Raw genomic sequence first — 23,380 nt, 5'->3', positions numbered from 1 at the left:
CCTCTCATGGAGCTGTTGTAGCATCACTGAATTCAAGGGAAGGCATCCCAGTCGTCCTCCCTGTCCCCACACAGTGGCTTGTCTTGGCAAATGTTGCCCTCTTTAGCCCCAAAATGTTAACAAAGAGCTCTGAAATTCCAAACCTTAATTTCTTGTTGATAGTTTAACTCTTCTGTACTTCAGGGAAGCACCTCCCTAACGGATTAACGTGATACTGGTATAAAAAATGACTTCCTAAAGACGTTGGTGCTAGTAGGAAATATTTAAAATAACCAAAGGAAACCTCAGATCTTCCCTATTCCAGTTCCTAGGCTGTGTTCAGCTCTTCCAGGCATCCATCCAAGGTGAGGTACAAGAAGAAATGTATTCTAAATGCTAAATCAGAGGTGTTTATCTCTCTCTGTCAATACCAGCAGCCTGTGGTACCTCCTGTTTCTGCCTGCTCATTGACATTCTTGCTGTTCCTGTTTTTCTTTACATTCCCATCACCCACCAGGAGTTCCCAGTCTTTTTGTACATGGTGACTCACTGGGGAATTCCTACTCCTCAAAGGGCTGAGGAAGCCTCAACTCTTGTTTCTAGGAAGCATCCCCAATGTTTTTAAATGAGAAAAACTTGGTTTTAAGTGCAAAGTTTTCCTTGGAAAACTTTTTTTTTCCCCTTGAAAAGCACTCTGAGAGACAAATCTGCTTTTCTCTACTGCCACTGACCAAAAAAAAAGCAGTGTCAGGAAAAGTTGGGAGTGGGTTTCAGGTAACTCATTGTTACCTGCATCCACACAAGGAAACCTGTAGTATCCAATAGAGAAAGAGTTTAAAATAAAACCTGGCTTGATGGAGGGTTACAGACATTGGCTCCCCAAAATCTTTTTATGTACAGAAGAAATAAAAGTAAGGCTTGAGGTTGAACCAATACCTGGTCCTGAGTGTGTAAAGTGGTGCCCAAGGGTATCCTGTGGCAGATGACCCTGATGCCAGTGTTCCAGGGACACCCTTGGCACCCAGGCTGTAACAGGTCCTGCACAGTGTCTGGTCACCAGCTGCTGCCAGGGAGCTGCTGCTTCCTCATCCCAGCTCCAGGGTTAATCAGCCAGGCTTGGAGGCCAGTCAACATCAACAGACTAGAAAAGCACAGGGGAAAAAAAGGCAGCAGAGTTGGTGCTTTATGGATACCCAGAGAATCACAACTCCTTTTGCTACTCCCTGGCAGCACCACTCTCTGTTGGGCTGCATTTACAAAGGGGAGTAGCACTAGGAAATACATCCTGTGCTAAGGAATGTTGATCCACTTAGAGCAATTCCATGAAAAGCATCAAACCGGGGCAACTCCCTTAGTAATTTCCAGGAAAGACAAACAGCAACCAACTCACCTCTACATCCAGCTCCAGGATGTCAGCAGTTCTGTTCAGGAGGGACCCAATGTTGGGCTTGGTTCTCCCAAAGTCTCCGTGCACAAACTCCTTAATGTAGCTGGAAAACTCTGGCTAAGGAGAGGTGCATTCCACACCAAAGAAATCAAAAGGGGGGGAAAAAGTGGTTTTTCTACTCCTAAGTAATTTCTTAGTTAATATCCTGTTGAGCCCATACCTTTCTTTAGGAGAGCACCTAATTCCTGGCTTCTGACTCTGGTGCCAAAAACTGCACTGCTGACCTTTACTTTGTTTCATTCCAAACTGAGTAGTGACTTTAGGACAAAACTGTAACCTGTAAGTAGCAGCAATCTCCAGTCTGCACTGAAGTACGTGAAATATTGTGGAAAAGGTAATTTTTAGAGGTGAAAAGTTTTCAGTTAAATTAGAAAAAGGTAAAGTGTATTTTAACCAGCACAATTTTATATCTGTCACATACTTAATGAAAACTTACTAATGCAAAACTGTGACCTAAAAGCAAATCTTGTGCAGAGACACCACTGTGGAAGAGCAGGGGTTTCAAAACACTGCAGCCACCTGAGCAGGGAGCTTCCCCTTATGCTGGGGAAGATGAAACAGGAAAGCCTTATAAATATGATTGTCTGGCAAAAGATTTTGAGAATATGGAAACTATAAGTGAGATTGAAATGAAAGCAAGCTTTGAGATCCCTCAGTTACTGAACAACTGGAAAACAATGGTGTGGCTGGCTGAAGGTAATCCCCTTTTGATGGAACAACACCCTCTGCTTGCAGACAGGCCCAAGGGTCAGAGCAGACCCTGCAGCTTGGCAGAAGGGGTCCAAAGAGGAGTTTTTAGGGTTTAAAATGTAACACAGTAACACAGTGATTCTTATAGGCTGTATGGAAATGCTATAGGATTTGTATCTTGTACTAGATTGGTTAGTGAGAAATAGAATATTCAACACAGAAGAAAATTTATTGTATTGTAACGGGAACCTCACTCTCTTATCCTTTCTTTTACTCTCTCATTCTCTGTACAACACTCTTGCCTTCTCTCTCTTTAGCTCTCTCTTTACTTCTTTTGGGCCTGAGCTGTGGCTGGCAGCTCCCAGCAGAGCCCTGGAACCCCAAGAGATCTCTCATCTCCATCCATCCCTCCCAACCATCCCACCCCCGTCTCTCCCACTCCCTTATCGCAGCCAGTGCCCCAGGAGCTGCCTGGGCCCTCCCTGGCAGGTTGCAGGGTGCCAGGATACGTTCCTGCCTGTGTCCTGAGGTGCAGCCTGAAGTGGTGCTGGTCGATGTACTCGCTGCTCATGCTGTGGATGAGGCGGCAGCGCACGGCCAGCGGCCGCCGGTGCAGCACCCGCAGCGGCGTCTTCTGCTCCAGCCTCAGCTCCTGGGGCAAGGAGGGACCAAAAACATGAGGGAGGAAAGGTGAAAGGCTGCCTGGATTGTAGGAACTGTGTGTGGTGTTAACTGGTCCCATCTCATTTACCTTGTGCTCAAGATCAGTTAAGTTGCTTTATCAGTCGAGTAATCTCAAGGCAAGACCGGTTTTTTCCAAGTTTATCAAAGGAAAAAGGACAGCCCTCTCAGAGGCCTCGCATGAACACAAACTAATGGAATGACAAATACAGAGGAATAACCTTGAAATCTCCATAGCCCTTTGCTGGAATGACTCCAGGATTCAGCAGCTCACTCAGAGCCTCAGGGCAATCAGAAGAAAAAAATAAATCCCACCCACAAAATGCTTTGTCTAAACTACAGCCAACCCCCTAGAAATAAAAGTGAGGGGGGAAAACCTTAAATGAGATTAGATCTCAGAACAGTCTTTTCAAAAGTTCATTCCCAACTCCCTTTCCCAAAGGAGAGGCAGCAGTGTGAAAGGCAACTTGTCAGGAGCAAGGGAAGCTGAAGGAAGAACTTCCCAGCAGTTTTTTGTCTGCCTGAGCTGTAATGCTTTAATGGCTTTGAGAATGAGCTCATGGGCAGCTCCTATAGCAAATGGTGCAACACACCAAAAACTGAACCCACTTCTCCATCAGGCCAACATCTGGAGAAAGTTCTCATTCCTGCACATGCTGAGCCTTCCTGAGGCCTCTTTGCCCTCTTGACGAGACATTTCCACCTCCAGAGTGCTGCAGCTGTGGGAGAATGGCTTTGGAGCAGAACAAAAGAGCTTTTCTGCTCCTTTCACTTACACAGGACATTATTAAGGTAACAAAGGGGTGGAGATTTCCTCCTCTCCCAGGATTTGGTCTCCTGGAAGGTAACATTACACAAGGATTTGTGTTCTCTGCTGACAGCCAACCCTCCATGTCCTGCTGCAGTGACTGGTGAAGGAAGGAAGGGTGGTATGGAAGTCCCTATAGCAAGAGAAACCCTGATGATAAAAAACAAAACCAGAACAAAAACCAAGCACAGAGCAAGAGGTAGCCCCATGGATGGCCTGTATTTAACCCTTCCCTAGGGCACCAGGACAGGTTCTGTTTAAATGAGCAACAAGAGCTCCTGCTACCTTGATATCATCGAGAAACGCGATGTCCTCCCTCTCTATCGCTTTGTCTGTCCATATCAAGGCACTGTAGGTCTTTGTCTTCTCCTCCTCACCTTCCTTCATACGACCAATTGCCTCTCTAAACAAAAGAAATTAATTACTCACTTAACAGAAGCATAATTATACAAGGCAGTGAGCAAGAGCACTTCCCAATTCCCGAGCGCCGCTTTGAAATCCCTCGCCGGCGACCATGAACACTGACCTGGTGACAAGCTGCAAATCTCGAACTTGTATTTTGTCTGAAGAGTCATTAATTGCCTGTGACAGTTAAAGAGAGCACTCAGTTAGCAGAGCTGCTGGGCTGCAGGGGCAGCACGTGCTGCACACGAGGTTTACCTGCTGCAGCCTCTTCATCTCCTGGGCGCTGAAACGGATCCTGCGGGGATTCACCAGCTCCATCGCAAAGGGCCGTCCTGGCACGGGCACCAAAACAAACACACAGACACCTTGTTCCAAATTAATGCTGCATTTCCACAGCCAGGCTGCAAGGTGTGAACACTGCTGCTGCTACACTAACAGGGACAGGACTGGCAGGCTCAGGGATGGAGCATCAGATGCAAGGGAAGAAACAAGGGAGGTTTTTTTGGCTACTAAACCCCAGTATCAGCAATAAGTGCAAATTATGACTTCCCAGAAGACATCTTGTACAAGTCTGTGCTAATTAAAAAATAAAATAAGAAAAAAAGCTAATTAGCTTATTTTCTGTCACCTACAGCAATGCCCAGGTGCACAGCAATGTTAAATCCCACTCCCTCAGCTCAACATCTGTTGCCAGAGTTGTAACTCTGTGCTCAGGGCCAGGACAATCCCCAGCACAAGCCATGCCAAGAATCACACTACAGATCAGACAGCTACTGAAACACAGAGTTGTTCATTTTTACTTTTTCTTTTCCCTCCTCCCTTGGCTACAGCAGCTCCAGTGTGTTGGAAAGCAGCTGACCTTTAGAAAGGACTCAAGTTCAAAAAGAAAACAATTCCCTCATGCAGTCACAGTGAGGGAATCTGAAGGATCCAGCAGAAAACAAGAGAGGAGTCAGTCTGACATAAATGCCTTAAAAGTAGGGAGTGAATAAAATAAAATACTTTTAACTAACTATGCCTTCCCATGCAGCCAAGGCCACTGAAAAAGGGCTGCTGTTTCCAGCTGGTTTTATGAAGCTGTTCACTTTGGGAATAAATATCTAAATTTCACTAAAATGCTTCTGAGATATAATTCCAAAGCATGCCAGGTCACACATTTGGCATTCAGCAGGATCTGTCAGAGGAGCTCCACACACCCATTTTATCTCTGTGATTCACAAGGGGTTTCCCAAGCCTTACCATTGCCTAGTGTCCTCACATCCACGTCTTCTCTTCCAGAGGAACTAAAATTAAAGCCTGTAACAGATTTGAACAGGGCAGGTGAGCTTTTATTTTACATTTTTAACTCTCTCTACAGCTTTTAAAAGGTGAAATACTTTCTTTCTAAAATTGTTTGCAAAATCTGCTCTGTACATTGGAGCCTGCACTTCACAAACCATGGGAATTCCTATTTATTCCCAAGTTTCTTGAAGAGCTATCCCAATTCCTTGGCCTGAATGAGACTGCTACAACCAGACTAATTTATCCACTGGGAGGAGAAGAGAAGGAAGTAACAGGGTTTTTTCCAAGCTATTATTTAATGCAGCTTTTCCTTGGGCCTTCTATGTCTCTCATTCCAATGTGTCAGATGACAAATGATGGGCAGTGATTATTTCATCTGGACAATCCCTGGATGAGCATTTAACCTGTGGAACTTTCTGCACTGAGGAAAATAAATGGCCAGAAACATGAGGGGCTCAAAAGCCAGGCAGATCCTGTGGCAAAAACCTTCTTGGTACAAGTCATTCCATGAATTACTAACAGTGAAGTCTGGTTGAGTAAAACCACTACCACATGAAACCAACATATCTGCACCATCAGATCCACTGAGGAGCTACTTTAGCAGGATGAAAGGACCTAATTACTCCCAGATCACAGCTAAATAAAGTTTAACTTGAAAGGAAACAAGAGGGATAAAGAAACATCTTTTTTTTTCCATTATACTCCCATATTAACAAGAAAAGAGTCTTCTAGTAGTGATGAAATATATGTATGGAAGGAGATCTCCTGAAGACTTACTGTCTGCCTTGAATTCTGCCATCAGATGCTCTGAAATCAATTCTTCCACTGAAGATTCCAGCTTCCTCTCCCCATCAATAATCCAGGGAGTCTGAGGTAAATTCCTGGAATATTTGTTGTATCTTCCTGTAAAAGACAACCATGGTACTCCTAACCCATTCCACAGCCATGAGTGAAAGCTGCACTCTTGCCCAGCACATTTCACTTCCATGGGAGCTTTGTGCAAATTAATTGAGAGCTCCAGATTGTTTTATGGCAGGAGCATGGCACCAAAGTGTGGGTCCCACGTGGCTGTGTCCAGGGAAGGGGCAGGATGGACACTGAGGGTGGGCTTGGAGAGCCTGTGGGTGCAGCCCTGCCCCCAGGCACCACCTTCCTGTGTGAAATAACCCAAACCAGCTCTGCCATTGCCTCAGGGCTTAAGAAAAGAAACCCACACTAAAATGCTTTGGCTCTCTACAAGGAGCACCATGCAAGGAGTGAAAAGTCCCCATAATAAGTGAGGAATGGCAGGAGTCTTGGGAAGGTGCCAGGTAAAGAGATTGGCATCTTTGGGTGGTGCCAGGGATGTTTTGGTGGCATCTCCATGGCAGGCTATAACACAAGAACAAGCCTGACATGGATGACCAATATGAGCTTTTTTATGGACAGGTTTGATTAGAACTGAAAATATTCCCAAAGCAAGGAAATAATCAAGGCCAAGGAGCTTAAACTGCTTTCAACCTGAAACCTTGCAAATAGAAAAGCAAAGGAACTCAGAGCAGCTCTGTGCATTGCTTTGGGCCTCTGACATCTCAGGGTTTGAGGTTTCCTATCATATTTTCCTATCTCGAACAATGTTTCCTTTTTGCAGTTTGAGCAGCAGAAAAAGCCACACAAACAAATGGGGAAACTGAGTAACACACTGAGTTTTACTGAGGTAAATAATGAAAGTAGGGTGACTCATCACACTGGAGCCTCACACTGCTAAATTCTCTTTCCATAAACCAGAAAAAGGAGAGAATTAGATTTGCTTTTTTTTTTCCCTCTCAGCTCCCCATTCTAATAATTTTAACTTTTGAACTGAACAAGAGTAGGTTTAAAAAAACAGAAGGTGTTTTTTGGTTTGACAGCCCCAAAATCCTTAAAAAAGGTTGGGGTGTAAACAATAAAGGTAAGGTCAAGAGGACAATGTTGTACTTACAAATTAAGATCCCATCTCATTTATAAAAGCAAAATATCTGGACTGTACTCAATAAATTCTATTCTGGATTTAGGTCTTCAAAAATTAAACACCTGCCTGGATTGTTTATTGGAGCAAAATGTAAACTATAAATAAAGACCAGTATTAAATGACAGGCAGAAAGGGCAAAACCTCTGTTTTGCTCTTCATACTGTTGAATTCTGACAAAAACTACCCAATAAAGTAACTTAAAATAAAGCAGTAGTTTTGGAAAAGCCTAAAAGGAACTGGATGTCTTGGATTCACCAAAATGTACATCTGGCTGTCTAATCAGTAATTAAAAATAAGGAATGGTTTGTGTAGAACATCACCTACCCTGCCATTCACTTTTGCACTTTTTCATTTTCCATTTCTTTATATTCGGGATTTTTATCAGCACAGTGTGTTGGATTTAAATTAAAGGTTGGGTTCTTTTCAGCAATAATCAGTTTGCATGTACTATTTTAAATAAGCTGTTCCTACAAAGGACGAGGAGAGTGGCAGGTACTCTGGCAGGCAGAGGATAGAAAAGTTCAACCATCTCAACTCAGGATGTTGCACTGCCTGAACTGTTGCTGCTGTCTCACCCCAACCTTTATAAATCCCATTAAGATTTGCAGGTTTGGATGGGATAGTGAGCAGAGAAACCCAGATGGTGAAAACCTCTGAATCCAAATCAAAGCCCAGGGAAGGGAACTGCACTGCTGGGAGCTTCTGGTGTGCAGGTGCCTTTCTCAAAGCATTATTCTGAGGGGATCCGTAATTTCTAACTTTTGACAAAACAATATCTTCAGCAGAGCTCAAATATAATTCTTCCCCTTTCAAGGCACTCTTGGACAGAGCTGGGTTTGCTTCTTTGCTCCTTATACCTCATTACAGGGATTAACAAACAGCAAGAATGCTCTGGGCTCTCGGGGCAGGGTTACAAAGTTCCCTTCAAGACAAGACAGCAGCAAAGAATGGGATCACTTTACCAGCCACAAAAACTGCACCATTATTGCACTGGATTTCCAGAGCATCACAGAGGTTCTTTGGTGAGCTTGGGGGACATGGAAAATGCCTGTATTAAAAGAAAAAACAGAGTAAAGCATTATCACTACCAGAACATGATGGAGCATCACCAGAGCAGTAAAAAGTGCCTATTTTGGCTGCCCACTGTGTGTGATTTTTTAACCATTTAACAGCACTTGGTGTTTTCTTGAAACTCAACTCCTAACATTTTAGAAATTTAGAAATATGGGAGTATTTCTTGTAAAGGGAAGCTTACATTACAAACTCTAAAGTTCAAAATCATCCTTTTAATTAAAAGATCAGGAGTGATTTTTCTATTACCAGAAAGAAAACATGTTTTAAGCAGTAAACCAACAGAATTTAAACAATCAAAAGTTCTTTTAAAGCCACCACACACCCACTGGATATTTTCCTCCCCTCCCTAATTCTATATTAAAGCACAATACTAAGAAATAGTTTCAGTATTTACTTACTTGAGAAAATCCTCTTCTTTTATCCTCTCCAGGGCTTTTATAACTGCCATTCTGGTGAAAACAGACTGCACAGTGAAATAAAAAAATGAGTCAAGAGCTAAGAAAAGCAAGGAAAGGATATGCCTGAAGAAGAAAAAAAGCACTGAAACTTAACACTGTGCAGTTCTGTCACTGCTCACCTGGGAGCCCAGGTCCAAATTCCAAAACAGTTTAAAACCAGAATCCTAAATCCATGAACAGAAAGAAGAAGTCCAGGTTCCTCAGCCTCCCCTCCCAGCCATGTGCCCTGAGGACTCTCTGCTGAATGGTGTTTTTAATTTAATAGTGTCTTTTTTGCAAACTGGATTGGGGAATTTAGGAAAACAAACAAACAAACAAATAAATAAATAAACCCTGGGTGATTGTTTGGGACAATTAAAATCTCGGCTCTGGAGAGTTCCTGGGTGTCTTCAGGAAAGCTGCTCTTTCTCCTTCCAAGCATAAATCAGAGATAACAGCACTTCCCTTCCTCACAGAACAGATGAGCAGGAAAGCCCTGAAAGCAGCAGCAGGTTTGAATAACTATCTACACAGACAGCACAGACATTTTCCCTCAGAAGCCAGTTTTTACACCACTCCTCTGATTAACACAGCCCTTGAAGCCCAGCTTCTTTGTGAGGACAAACCTCTGACAGCTCTTCAGAGCTGGTATTTTTCTTTAGATTCCCCTACATTTTGTTGCCTGTGTGGATTTAACAGCCAGGTCCTGCTGCTTTAGCTCCTTATGTGGGATTTCCCCCTTTTCAAGGGCAGCAATGCACAAGCAGTGAGTTATAACAATACAACTCCAAAAAAAGAGTGCTGCTTATGGGTCAGGTGGAGCAGAGTCAGCACAATTCCTGGGCCAGATCTGCCTCTGCCAAACGCTGGCAGATCTTCACCAGAGAGAATCAAAGGCCTTGCAGTGGCCTCTGACAGGAGTTACTCTTCTCCCTCTGATCACACCAACTGTCCCACTTGCAGCAGCTTCCCTCTGGCTGGTGTTTCATCCTCGTGTGTCCCCTTTTCCATCAGTGGCTGTGAGCCTGCTCAGGGTCTGCAGCAAGTGCAAGGTCCCTTTTCTCTCCCCCTCCTCCAGAGGCAGGCAGGATAAAACCATCCTGCATGTATGCTGGCTTTCATGGAGATCAGAGCACATGGAAACTGCAGTGTGATCATCTCCCTTCTGGCTGCTGAGTCTCATCTTCACAACGTGGCTTATCTGAACTGCTTCACCCACAGAGAGCTGGAGGATCACCTTTCATGCCACTTTTAATGCATGACAATCAAATTCTTACATCTTAAGGGAGGTATTTACAGAGAACCTTCCCAAAATGATGGCCTTTGGACAGCCTGGGAAGTGAACAACCTAAACAAAAGCACCGAGCTCCTGGTTTTCCTAAGCTGAGAATTGTGAAGTGAATAAAGGACACAACTTTATTTTCACACAATTGGAAACCAGAGAGCTTTTTGATGGAGGAAAAGCAGACACTGAGCACTGACTGAATACCCAGGTAAGTTGTAGGCTACTGCTGTGAAATTCTGAATGCCAGAGCAGAAATACAGTGATGAGATCTTACCTGTTTGTTCTTCGCTGGTTTGAAACAGTCTGGGCAGGCTGTGGCTCTAAACACAGAAATGAAAATCAGCTGCTCCTCTTACAGAGAAAGAAACAGACAGACTCACAAGCACAGCATGTCAATGGTTTTGTACACATACATCCAGTGTCTCATTCCACAGCTTAGCTCAAAGTTTCTAATTCCCTTTATCCTAAAAATGGTGCAGGATGTGCATTGCTTGATCCAGGGAAATCATGGACAAAGCTCTGCTCTCTGCTCTGACCAGCAGCATGTCTCAGATTTGAGATGGGATGGAAAAGCACACAAATGTAGCTTTCAGTCCTTTCCAATCCTTCTCAATAAAGGCCATGATTAATATTTGAAGTTTTAGGCAAGATCCACTGACACCCTGAAATCTGTACTTGCCTCTCTCAGACAACACCCACCACAAACCTGAGATTCAGTGTCCCTTCTGGAGAGGAAAATTCAGTTTCCCACTGAAAAAGTAACCCCAGGTGCTCACCACGAGCTGTGCTGTGCCTGTTTGAAAGGAAACTTGGCTGTTTCACGAAAGTGAAAGCCCAGTCAGTGAAACAAACCCTTTTTCTGAGCAGTGTAGAGGAAGCTGCTGTTCCTATTAGTGCATTTCTGTGTATGCAGGCAGAGATGATTTCTGGATTTCTGTGTAAGCAGGCAGAAATATTTCTGACCTCCAACCCAAGTTACCATGCTGGTTACTTGCTGGTGCTTTTCAACACCTCTGTGACTCGCTCAGACTCTAAGGAAGCAGGTTTTGCTGTTTTGCTGTTTCTATACAAACAGTCTGTGACCCAAAGCAATGCAAACTCCCTCTTCCAAAATTCCAGTGTCACCTCACCCTTAAATATGAACTGATAAATGCCAATTCAATCTTCCCTGTGAAACCATAGCACACCTACCTCCACACAACTGTGCAAGAAAAGGTGAGAAACTGCAGTGGAAATCCACTCCCAAAGCACACCTGGAGCTCTCCAGGTTGAGACAAAGTCCCACTTTGTTCCACAGAAACCATGACTGTCATTGATACTGTGATAATTCCCAAATTCACCATATTTCCCTGCAAACCAAAGCCCTAACTCAGAATGTGCCCAGAGCCAGCCACTCCCACAGGCAGAATGTCCTGGCACCTCAGGAAGTGCTGGGTAATTAAATCAGGTGATGTGCTGCACTTCAGAAAGTGTCTCAAGCCTTAATTGCTGCTTAAGTGAGCTACAAAGAGGAGGCAAATAAAGGGATATTGTCAGGTCACATGGAATAACCTGAGTAATTGCAAAGTGGAATGGAACTTCCTTACAGCTTTCACCTCTACAGCTGCTCTGCTTGGAGCACTCACACTGGCACCATAACATGCTCAACAGCAAAATTCATGAAATGCCAGAAAAAAAAGGTGGAAGGATGAGCAGAAAATACCAGTGAAGAGATTTCAGAGGAAAGAAGTAAAAATAAATAAATTAGAACAAAAAGGTGCAGGATGGACAAACACTTCAGTTCTTTACAGGATTGCAGCAATCATTATTTAGAACAGTAAAATTTTCTCCCCCTTTTGCCCAGTCTGGAAGAAGCTGGAAAGGAAAGATGTTCAGCAAACACTGGTAACAATTGTCCCTAAAACTTCCACTCCCTCATCCCCACCTCAGGACAAATAAAAGATGCATCTGTGGAAAACCAAGAAGGTGGTGGATTGAGCACTCAAAGATCACAAATTGTCAGAAGAGAAATCAGGAGATAAATAAAAGGCTGCAAGAGAAATCTGCAGTCTCAAGAAATGAATTCACATTTCAACAGAGACGTCTCTGCTTCCTTCCATGCTGAGATTTCACTTGCAGGAGGTGCAAATTAACTGAGTGAAACTTTAGGTTTTCCAGGAAGCATCAACAAACAGGAAGAGTGACCCTAATTTTCCAGAATATACTACAGCTAATTTTGAGAAATCAGATGAAATGGCAGCTGAATTCACAGAACTGTTTTGCTGCTTTGTGTACAGCGGTGCCCTGCTGGGCCAGGCCAGGGCTCTGTGCAGTGGCCAGGGAATTTCTGTCTGTTTTCATCAACCAGCTAAGCTGGATTAACTCACTTCAAAGCCTTTCCTCCTGTCCATGTGTCCTACAGGAGCAGGAAAACTTAGGTATGACCTCAAAAGATTCCCCCACCTGCAATTACATTGTTCACATTTTTAAAAATTATACACTTTGAGGAGGGCTGAAATTGAAGAACTTATCTGAATGCCCTCCTTCCAGTTCAAATCAGAATTTCAGATTTTTTTTTTTTTATTAGCAGAATTAACCAGAGATGGTTTAACTTCAAGCTCTGCAAGTTCACGTGGACATGAGGAAATCTAGATGCAGGCCACATTCTCGTTTATAAACACTGCATATTGTCCTGTGTAACAAATCAAACCAACAACATTGCACAACATTTAGATAAAGATCTTTTGTTACATGTAGAAACTTACAGGAAATGGCACTCCTCGTCTGTTTCTGGGTGAGCAAAGACCACACTAACTTCAAACAAACTCTAAATTAAAAAAGAGAAAAAAGAACAAGGAGGAGGTAAGGGAGGACATTCTCAAGCACCCTCATTGCAGTTGTAGGAAAACAGCAGAGACAAAAGAGGCATAACCCATCCATTTATGTTCAAAGACATTGCAAGGTGTGCCAGAGCAGCATTTGCCTTGCTGAAGCCACCAAGGATGACATGAGAGCCCTTCAGAGGCACGAGTGCCCTGCCCTGGTGCCATCCTGAGCAGGCTGAGGCAGACCCAGGGCTCAGAGCCTATTACACACCCCAGAGCCCTCCCAGGAGGGCAATAGAGATAAAAACCCTGCAGGATCACCACGGTGAATTCTGCCAGGGGTTCTTTGCAGTGCCTGCATGGCCTTGGGGCACAGCAAGGCAACACATCCTGGAGGACTGACAGCAGCCCAGGAACTCCAGTGCAATCTCAATTCCTGCCCCAATTCCCTCTCTGGCCCTGGGCAAACAACGCTCATTACTTGTGTTGCTCAGATAGCAGAACACCTCAGGAGGGCCATTGAAAAGATTGGCTAATATTCAAGGGCCTTGTAGATAAAGGGCACTAAAAAACAACTTTGGTGGTACAGGGAAGGCTGGGGTGGCTCCTGCCTGAGTGGTGGGGAGCTTGTGCTAACTCTGTGTGAGAGGAGTTTGGCTCTTCTGGATCATCTTCAGAGTGACTGAGTGGGGTTTTATTCACTGAGACAAAAGGGATGCTTTCAATTAGCACTCCTGGGAAAACACAGCCTGTAATTATTATGGAAGCTGAGAAATCAACATAAAGACTAAGTGAATCTAGTCCTGGGGTCAGTGGTCATAGCTGGTCACCAGCTATGGCTGGTGACAAGTGAAACCTACAGCCAGCCACAGCTGCAGAAAATTTACATTCAAGACATTTCAAGGTGCTGCTGAATTTGGCAGCACCTGATTGCCATGTTCAGTCAGTGCCTCTCAGAAAGATTTTAAGGATATTAATCAGAATCTGCAAGCTGGAAACAGTTTGAAAAAAACCATTTCCACTGCCTACTTTGGCTATTGCAGGTCCCAACAAGCCCATTTCTCGTGTTCATTAGAGTGAGCAAGGACCAGTCTTTGCTCTCTCAGTACATTTCAGACATTTATTTTATCCACAGAACCTGAACAAGTGCTGGCAGTGAGAGCAGAGCAGGGAAGGAATGTGGGAGCATTCCTCAGCTCTGCAAACAGGGATCCTGGAAAGGAGACAGCTGGAAAAGCCTCATTAACAAAAGGAGATGGCACAAGAGATTTAGCACAGGCCTGTGGTGCTTTCAGGAGATGCAAAGATCTGTGTGTACAAAAATGAACATTGGGCTCTCAGGACTCCCACTTGGAGAGCTCTGGTAAAAGACCTTCCCTACAGTGAATTTAGGAGGCACTCATCTTTGTTTCTCTGTTAATAAGGAAAGAAGGATACATTTTTATTTCCCTACCATGTGTATAAGTGCATAAATACACACACACCCCCCCATATGAAAAAAGAATGAAGAAACAAAAGTGTTGTTATTTATACAAAACCTTTCCATCAGCAGGAACACCCAACTCTTCTGCCAGCTGGGGATGAATAATCCACTTGTAAGCTTCCTTCAGCTGAACAATGTCATCCTTAGCGAAGGGAAGGCCCAGATTTCTGAATCACAAAGAAATAATAACTTGCACAGGGGTCTGTCAGAAATAGATACATGACATACAATATTGCAGGAGGAACTTAAGTAGCTACTGCCAAGTAAAATGGATTATTTGATTTTCTGTGCACTGAGGAAACTGATGCCAGAGCTTGCTGGGAGATCAGAAGTTGCAAAAGTCTTTCCAGAGGCTGCCCAGAGAAAGCTGAGGAAGGGAGAGATGCATTTCAAACCCCTTGTTTGGGAGCTTAGAGAGCAAAGAGATAAGAAACCCCAAGTGAGGTCAAACCAGGTAAAAAAGAAAAAACAAAACACACAAACCCAGCTGCCACCTTATTCTTTGTAGGCATCAGGTAAATGGGACTATAAATCAGCATTAATGTAGAGAAATGGTGTCTGTATGAAGAGCTTTGTCAGACAGACAGACAGACAGACAGACAGCAAGAGCAATGGCTCACCTCATCTGCTGCTTCACCCCCAGCCAAGCAGCACGCTGCAGGTCACCAGCCATGCCCAGGGAAAAGAGAGGAAAAAACAAAAGCAAGTGAAATTCAGAACTGCCAACAATCTGAGAGACTCTTTGCAAAGGGAGAAGTGTTTTTAAAATTCCTGACCAAAAAAAAAAAAAAAGTATCAGGAATTTAGCTTTTGCTTCAGAAGTGGAAAGATGGGATTGCAGTGAGTTTTAATTTCTAAGACATCACTTTGCTCTTCACATCAAATCCTATCTGGGTTAAAAAAAAAAAAAAAGAGGCATCATTGAACACTGAAACTTGCTATTAATACTGTAACTACAAAAAGACTCTAAGTCATCAGTTATATTCTATGTAAAAATAAAAAAACAAGTGTCTAAATGAGTGGGATATAAAAGCTGATTGGCTTTTATAATTAATAAACCCCCAAATTCAGCTATCATCCATTATAAAAAAATGGAATTAAAATATACTTGGTCTTACTTGGTAATCACAGAATTGCACCTAACACAATTTAGGTGAATAGGCTAAATATGGAAAAGGGGAGGAACAGAAGGAATAATTCTAGAAATCAGAGGGAACTTTCAGTACAAATGCTCGAGTTCACTAACAATTAGTAAAAAGAGAAAAACTCCCCTCAAAACTTCCTACAATGAAGTACAACAACAGTTTCAGTTCTCCTCTACTCAAAAAATACACTAGGACTGGCAGGAAAGGACTTAAATAATTCAGCCTGTGTCACCCTCCCCACTGGAGACAAACTCCAAAATCAAATTGTTTGATTTGAATCCACCACAATGTAAGAGTTTTCAGTCTGTAGGCTGCAGGCTTTTAAACCCCTTCCCCACATTTTTCATGCACTTAAAGAATAACCTCCCCCAAACTCTGCTGAGAGAATCACTGTGCATTGTCAAGGAAATAATTCTGAGGAAGAGGTTTGAAAGCAGCTCTCAAACTTCAGGATCACATGGATATCAGAAGGAACCACACCTTTCTATGATGATAAGGAACTCAATCAACAAAGTAAGTCTTTTATCCTTCATTTGGTACACCTAAAATAATGAGGGAACCCTAAAAACAGTGCTGGAAATGAAGAGGGAAGACATGAACTTTGTTAAATCCACGATACACAAACCCTCACAGTGCTGAACAAAACAATTGCAGTTGCAGTGATGAAATGCTGTTTGCTCAAATCCACTGTGATTCATTGTCCTGCATTTGAAGACAGCATGAGTAAGGCTGCTTCACTTGAAGCACACTGTAATCCTGTTTGCATAATAACCCAGATAAAATCATAAATAAAAATAGCTTCAATTGAAATTCCTTGAACGTAGCTCTGAACTACAGGATGTGACAACCACAGAGCTGGGCCTAGCAAGCTGCATTTGACAAATGCCAATTTACAGAGAAACCTCTCTCATGCCTTGATTTAGAGCACTTGCAGGTTTGGGATGTCTGGGACTCAGGGGGAGGCTCATCACACTCCTCATCCCTGTTTTCTTGGGATAAAACTACAAAATAGACAAAACTTCTGCATGGGAGTAGCTATGCTAAAATGGGAGCACAGGTCAAATTTCATCTCCTCTCTCTCTTGACTTGCAAGTTGAAAGAGAATTAAAGAAATTACTTTTCCCCTCCAATTAAGGGGAAACAATAGATGAGGGCACTGCAAGCACAGAAGCCAAAAAGATCCCAAATTCCAAATCACATCCAACCACCAAGGCAGCCAAACCCCTGCACTCCCTCCCAGCTGAACATGGAGCAGGGGATCAGATCCCTCTCCTTCCTAATTACTTCATGTTTGTGAGGAGGTTTGAAAATGAGAAATGCTCATTACAGAGCTGAAGCCTGCAGGGCAATGCTCAGCAGCAAACACATCAGTGGCACACAAGGCACTTATTGATCAGGAGCTGCAGGACGGGATTCTGGTGCTGTCTGAGGGGCAACAGCTGAAACCCCAGGTGCAATCCCAGCCCAGCATTGCTCCAGTGCCTCAGCAAAGAGCCTGGAGATGGGGAATTCCAGGATGAGGCCCAGCAGCCTGCAGGGAGCCATGAGTGCAGATGTTATTTGCATCAATGTCCTTGCAGCAGGCACAGGATGATGGATCAGGAGTGATCTGCCACCCTTCTGAAGGGCACCCCTCACCTCACATCCTAATAGAGCTGTCTGACAGGAACCTGGGACTCCTGGATTTATGATTTATTTCAATCAAATCTGCTGCTTGTGGAAGAGGCAATTGCTTCCTTGCATCCCAGACACAAATACTATGCAAATGCAGATTTTATGTCCTGCTCCTCTCCAGCTCCCCTCGTACCTTTTACACTTGGCAGGATGACAAGTGTCCTAATTAAATGGGATGAAGGTAACACTCAGAGGCAGTTTCTGATTTTATTTTTGTTAAAAAAGATGATGGAGGAAATCTGTGTGTCACACCAGAGGGCAGTGGGAGAGAGGCTGCCTTTGGGTGCTGTTTGATGACAGGATTCCACATGTTCTTGTACACAGCAGGTCAAAGAATTAAAAGCAGAATTTAACAAACAGCCTCTTTTCAGCACAAAGCATGATGAGATATTCTGATACCTGATTTTGACATTTTCAAACATTTTCACATACTGTGTGTTGCTGCTTTTCTGTGGCTGTAAAACAGCTTCTCACCTATTTATTTTTGAGTGATAAACTTAGAAAGGAGGTAAATAAGGTCCATGATTTTTAAAATTCTTCTTCCATCATCACCCCTTTTCTTCCTCCTCCATCACCCCTTTTCAGCCCTGCTGCTGGAGCAAACATGATGCTTGAGCATTTGACAAGAGTGGAAGGATGGAGTAGAAGGGACAGCAGGAACTTCTTCATCCAAACCTTCTCCTACCTGAACTAAAAGTGCTTCCAAAGGGAACAGAGCCAGTTTTGGAGTTCCTACTCACTCATTTCTCGCCACCTATTGATGTGTGGGACACAGAACAGCCCTGACTCCCCTGCTGTCCCCAGAACTGCAATGCAACATCACCCTCTGCCGAGGCTTCTGCAAACATCAGCTGCTGCAGCACCTCAGCTCGGCCGGGCTTAAAGCTGCACTCAGACTCACTAAAGCCTGACCTAAGTCTGGGGGCTGCCAGAGCACCACAGGCATCCCAAGCTCACCGGGCCTGGAAGTGCTTTTTGACAGACCTCACCTTTTGGAGGCATCAAAGCCCAAAGTGGGAATCAGGGAGGTTCAGGAAGGACAAAGCAAACACACCTGGCTGTGCCAAATTTAGGATGGGAAGAAGAGAATCTTATGCTGCAGAGGATTTAGGAGTGGAATATTTGATAGCTGTGACAGTGGCACTTGCTAAGAGCACAAACCAGCACCACAAGGGCGGCAGATTATTCACCAAACTGTGTGGGAGCAGAAGGGATCTCACCACAGCTCTACACAGAAATCCAACTCCATCTTCTCTTCCTTCTGCCTTCTTCACTGCAGCTTCCACCACATCTCAGCCACTCCTGCACAGATTTACCTGCTGCCCTTTAAAACACCACTTTTACATCACTTTCAGAACAGTACTTGTGTTTTATTTTACATCAGAAAGCAGACGAAGATTGCAAAATATCTCACAACTAAGTGTATTTTCCCATCATTTAAAATGCTGAACACTTCAAGAGCTCATCCTCAAATTCCTTCATTTGCATTTTGCACTAGCAATTACCCTTTATCCCTGGAAAGGGATCAGCTGGGCAGTTCTGAGAAGATCCACAAAGCAGGGCTGGCATCTGCACCTGAGGGTTTTAACAAACTCCTTTAGGTCTTCAGATGGAAGGCAACTCCTGGGCTATCTGAAAGCTGAAGTGACTCAGGCCCTTTATTAATTACAGTAATGCTCACCCAGAAGGAAGGGGAGAGCAGACTTCATTTCCAGCATGGGCTTCTGGGTTTTTTTTAACAATAACAATTAAAAATCAAACCACCTCCAGCTCATGCATTCCACAGTTGCTTTCTTAAATATGTATTTAATTATTTAAGTTGTTATTTAAGTTACTTACCTCCCTGACAGACAGCTGTGGGGGCAGTGACACAGAAAATACAAAACTGGTGAACTGGTAGTCAGCAGAATTCACTTTTTGGCACACCTGTAAGAGAAGGAGCTTAGTGTGAAACCACAACAATGGGACTGAGCTGGTAATTTTTGTTCTAGAATAATCACTGTGAATTGATGTTGTAACAGTCTCAGAGAGATGCTAATCATACATACCAAAATAATCACTAACAACTTGTTGAAATACAAGCTTTTCTGTCCTGTTAAACAAAGTTACTAATCACCAGTATCCTTGGTGCTTTGAAACAACCAAACTCACTCTTTCAAGGCCAGGACCAATTGTATATTGAAATTTTGGGTGGAATCAGCATCTCAGAGAAGGAAATTTCTGTATAAATAAGTAGGTTTTGGGGTGCCTTAACCAGTGCTGTCAGATTTTCCATTCAGAGTAGCTCTGAAACAAGTCTCAGCAGTGGATTCTGTAAAAAGGTACAGATCCTGCCCATGGAAACAAAAAAGAAACAATTATGTCCTGCAGCAACAGAAACTATGTATTGTGCTTTCTGTCTAGTCCCATTTTTGATACATTCCTGCCATTAAATCAAATCCTTTTCAATCAAAACTCTGTTAACAATCTCAGGTGCCAGTGTGAGTTTTCTAGAAGATATTTCAGCTGGAAATATCCAGCTGATATTGCTCACATGAGCAGTACAATTGCTCAGAGATGGCATTTGCAAGGCTCTGTGCCCACATTCTCTCCTAACTCACATTTTCTCTATTATCCACAATGTGCTGCATCACCAAAACATTTTCTTGCCCTGTGGTACTTCATGAAGTCAGGTTCATGCTGTCATTAGAAACATGTGGTGCAGAGAGCAGCACTTGATGGCTCCTCATTTTCCTGTCACATAAAAAGTGAAGAGTTCCTCAGAGGTTTTCCCTGCAAGCAGCTGAACCTCAGGTCACCTCCTAAATCCATGTAACCACGTGGCTGTTGGTCCTTTCCTTGGGAAAGTGGGCTCCCTGCAGTCATCCCACTGCACCTGCACTGCTATTTTATAATAAAAAAGTGCATTTGTGACAAATCCTGGGCAAAATTTGGTGCCACCACCACAGATGCAACTTCCCAGCTGCACTGCTGGGTGTGCAAACCCTGCCCAGGAGCAGGGTGGAGCAGGATTCTGCCATCTACATTTCAAATCTTCAAAATAGGCAAATGTTTTAGTTTGTTGTCTGGTCTCTTTCTTTCCAAAAGAAAAGAGAAAACATTTATTTTGAAGAAACAACAAAAAAACTGCTCGGTGTTTTCACCAGCTCTGTCCTGTAGGCCCCAGCAAACACGAGTTCCAAAGAAGTACCCCAAAAAGTGAAAAATGTACCTTTTTAACAAAGTCAGGCTCACAGAACTCCTGGAGAATTCCCAAACACACGTTGCAGACCCTCCCAGCAGAGCTGTCCAGGGCAGCATTCCCAGCATTCCCAGTGTTCCCAGTATCCCCAGCTGGGGGGAGCTGTGGGGTGGCCCCGTTGTGGTTCAGCTCAGCAGCCCCTTCCTCCTGGTGCTCCAGCCTGAGTCTCTTACAAGGAGGGTCAGCCACCTCCAAACACTCTGTGCCCTCCTGTTCCTGGCTCTTCCTCAGGAATTCCTGCAGATCCTTCAGCAGATCCTGGCACAAACAGAGGAAACACAGCCTGGTTTTTGCTCCTCTTTAACACACACCATCCCGCAGGGCAGTGCAATTGTGTTTGCTCCACTTGAGGCTCAGAGGATGTCATTAACAACAGGGAATTCATGCCCAAAAACACCTTTGAGACACAGTTCAACAGCTCCAAGCTGCATTTCTCTCAGAATAGAAATTTCCAGAGAAAATATTGCTGAATAGACTGGTCTATCACCCAAGAACAACAACGTTTTCCAGACCTGGCTTGCAGAAACACTTTTATTTTTGCCCCAACACTATTCCATGAAAAGAGACATTTAGTGCTTTCTTGTCATTTAGATTATGTTGGAATTTAATTCCTTCACCTCAACAGGAACAGAGTCAGCCACTATAATAAAAAGAAGAGAGAGCAGACAAAGAAGAAGTTGGTCACTATAATAAAAAGAAGAGAGAGCAGACACAGGTAGGGGTAAAATGAAACACACAGAGTAAGAACTCTGTATCAGGAGAGAAGCCTTCAAAAACCAACAATTAGCTGCACATCTCTGATTCCTGGAAGGATGAGAGACAAGACATAGCTCAGGAAAAAGGATTCATTAAAAGGATTTCAGTAGGGAAGACAGCAGTTACTGTGCTGTTGCAACTCAGAGGAAAAGCAGGTAGAGATGCAAAAGGATAAAAAATGGTACAATGAATGAACAGGCCTCAAATAACTGATAAAAAATGGAAAAAAGGTGGGGAAGAAAGGTGTTAAAAATGAATTGTGGAGAGTCTAAACTTGAGCAAAGGTAAAACAATCAAGACAGACACAAAGCATAAAGAGAGGGGGTTAGAGAAGCTAAGGAGGATTTCTCTGATTTATCCTCAACCTTTGCCCTGCAATTCTTCAGTTCATCCCCCTACCAAATCTGCATTTTCCCATAAATTTCCTCCCCATTAAAGGCACAAGCAGAGTTTTACATGACTCCTTTTCCTTTCAGGGAAAAGGACAGCAAAGGACAGACCTGTTGTGGGTGTCTGTAGAGCAGCTGTGAGCCCACAGAGCAGAACCTCAGGACACATCGTGGGCATGTGCCAGCATCGAGCAGGAGCTGAACAACTGCTCTGTCCTTCTCTGCCACTGGAGACATGCTGGGCAAGCCTGAAATTCAGCAAAGAGAAAAGCTCAGAACAAACCAACAGCTCAGCTGAGACTCAGCTGCACCAGGTTTAGAGTAACTGGAGTTTTTGTGGCCTCTCTTGGATGCTCATTTGTTTAAAATCACAGGCACAAGAGAAGTGGAAGAACAACCCAAAAAGATCACTGGCTGCAGGAAAAGCTTCTGTATTTGTTGGGTTTTTCCTAGGAAACCTGAACTCAAGTTCTGACAAGGAAATGCTGAGCTTTTGCCCAGTTTTATCTTGGATAAAGTACATGACACACGCTAAACTTCACTGAGTGAAGGAGGGTGGGGCTGAGACATATTAAGGCAAATTTCAAATGGGAATTCCTCCTCAAACTGCAGTGACTAAAGAATCAGTGTGTTAAAATCACAGGGAAAAAATAAGATTTATAAGATAAATAAGATTTATAAATTAAAGACTTATTTCCCCTCTCAGTATAGAACTCATTGTGAGAAATCTCATAATGCTTTTTTGTTTTTTTTAATATCATGGCTAACTTGGTTTCCTGTCATTCTCTCTGCCCTGAACTTTAGGAAAGACTGGTCTTTTTTTTTTTTGTTTGTTTGTTTTTTGGGTTTTTTTGGCCAAAATGTTTTGAACTCAGCATTTTTTTGGAAGAAGAGATAATCCCAGTGAGGTGTTCACCCTCACTGGACATCAAGGGAATTTCAGGAGGCACATAAGGATAACCACAACTGTTCACACAAAGGTTTAATGAGTCCATTGTGGGAATAAACTCAGCAAGGAATTCCACAGCACTGATGAACCACCCGATTTTGCTTTGGGCTCAGCTCCTGCAAGCAACACTGGATACTCTGCTAGTTCTTGTGTCCCAAGGGATGGATTTATCCATGTTCTCCATGGCAGCCACGGCTACACCTGCAATTCCCCGTCCTGCTCAGGAATCCTGCAGCCAGGGAGAGCTTCTGCACCACGGAAAAGTGATTAATTCAGTGAATTTCTTTACTCCCGGATTTGGATGCTTTCGGGTAAAAATCAAGGGTAGTCTGGAAAACTCCAAAGCTGCTTTTAGAGGGAAAGAACAAACACACACAAACGCGATTTTAGGTAACTGCGACCTCAATTCAGCTCCGTGCCAGATGAATTATATACACTTATACTGGCCCGGCGTGGCACACGGGGGTAAATGTGCCAATATTGCACCTGGCACATGGGACAATATTCCACTGGTAAACGTGACAATATTCCACTGGCACATGTGACAATATTGTACCTGGCACATGGGACAATATTCCACTGGTAAATGTGACAATATTCCACCCGGTAAATGTGACAGTCAATATTCCTGACACTTGGTGGCACGGCGAGGGGAGGAACCACGGCCCCGCTCCGGCCCAGCACCTCAGGGCGGAGCTCAGAGCCCTCCATCTGTGAGGGGAGGGGGCACAGGATCTCCGTTCCCATTCCCGTTCCCGTTCCCGCTCCCATTCCCGCTCCCGCTCCCATTCCCATTCCCATTCCCATTCCCATTCCCGTTCCCGCTCCCATTCCGGCTCACCCTCGCTCGGCGGCCCCCGGA

The 23,380-nt window shown here is 43.8% G+C and overlaps 1 protein-coding gene across 2 annotated transcripts; it reads right to left on the bottom strand.

Annotated features, from left to right (window-relative positions):
- Nucleotides 1-25: 25 nt before the first annotated feature.
- Nucleotides 26-23,380, bottom strand: PUS10 (pseudouridine synthase 10). 2 transcript variants are annotated; one of them, XM_054290236.1, is made up of 18 exons: nt 23,360-23,380; nt 21,681-21,817; nt 20,395-20,682; nt 19,023-19,109; nt 14,985-15,019; nt 14,420-14,531; nt 12,822-12,883; nt 10,352-10,397; nt 8,754-8,818; nt 8,244-8,329; nt 6,069-6,194; nt 5,250-5,306; nt 4,266-4,342; nt 4,132-4,187; nt 3,891-4,008; nt 2,626-2,768; nt 1,370-1,469; nt 26-1,120 (listed from the first exon to the last, which is right to left on the bottom strand). In XM_054290236.1, exons 2-18 carry the CDS (start codon nt 21,804-21,806, stop codon nt 1,082-1,084), a joined length of 1,623 nt encoding a protein of 540 aa, XP_054146211.1. In that variant the 5' UTR covers nt 21,807-21,817; nt 23,360-23,380; the 3' UTR covers nt 26-1,081. The 2 variants fall into 2 exon arrangements, with proteins under 2 accessions (XP_054146211.1, XP_054146210.1); XM_054290235.1 differs by lacking the exons at nt 26-1,120; nt 1,370-1,469; nt 2,626-2,768 and adding an exon at nt 2,792-3,738.

Source organism: Melozone crissalis, unplaced genomic scaffold, assembly GCF_028551555.1.
Source record: "Melozone crissalis strain CALT ecotype California unplaced genomic scaffold, PUWL_Pcris_2 ptg000081l_1, whole genome shotgun sequence".
NCBI classification, from domain to species: domain Eukaryota; kingdom Metazoa; phylum Chordata; class Aves; order Passeriformes; family Passerellidae; genus Melozone; species Melozone crissalis.
Note: the sequence above shows the minus strand (reverse complement) of the source record. Positions and strands in the feature narration are given on the sequence as shown.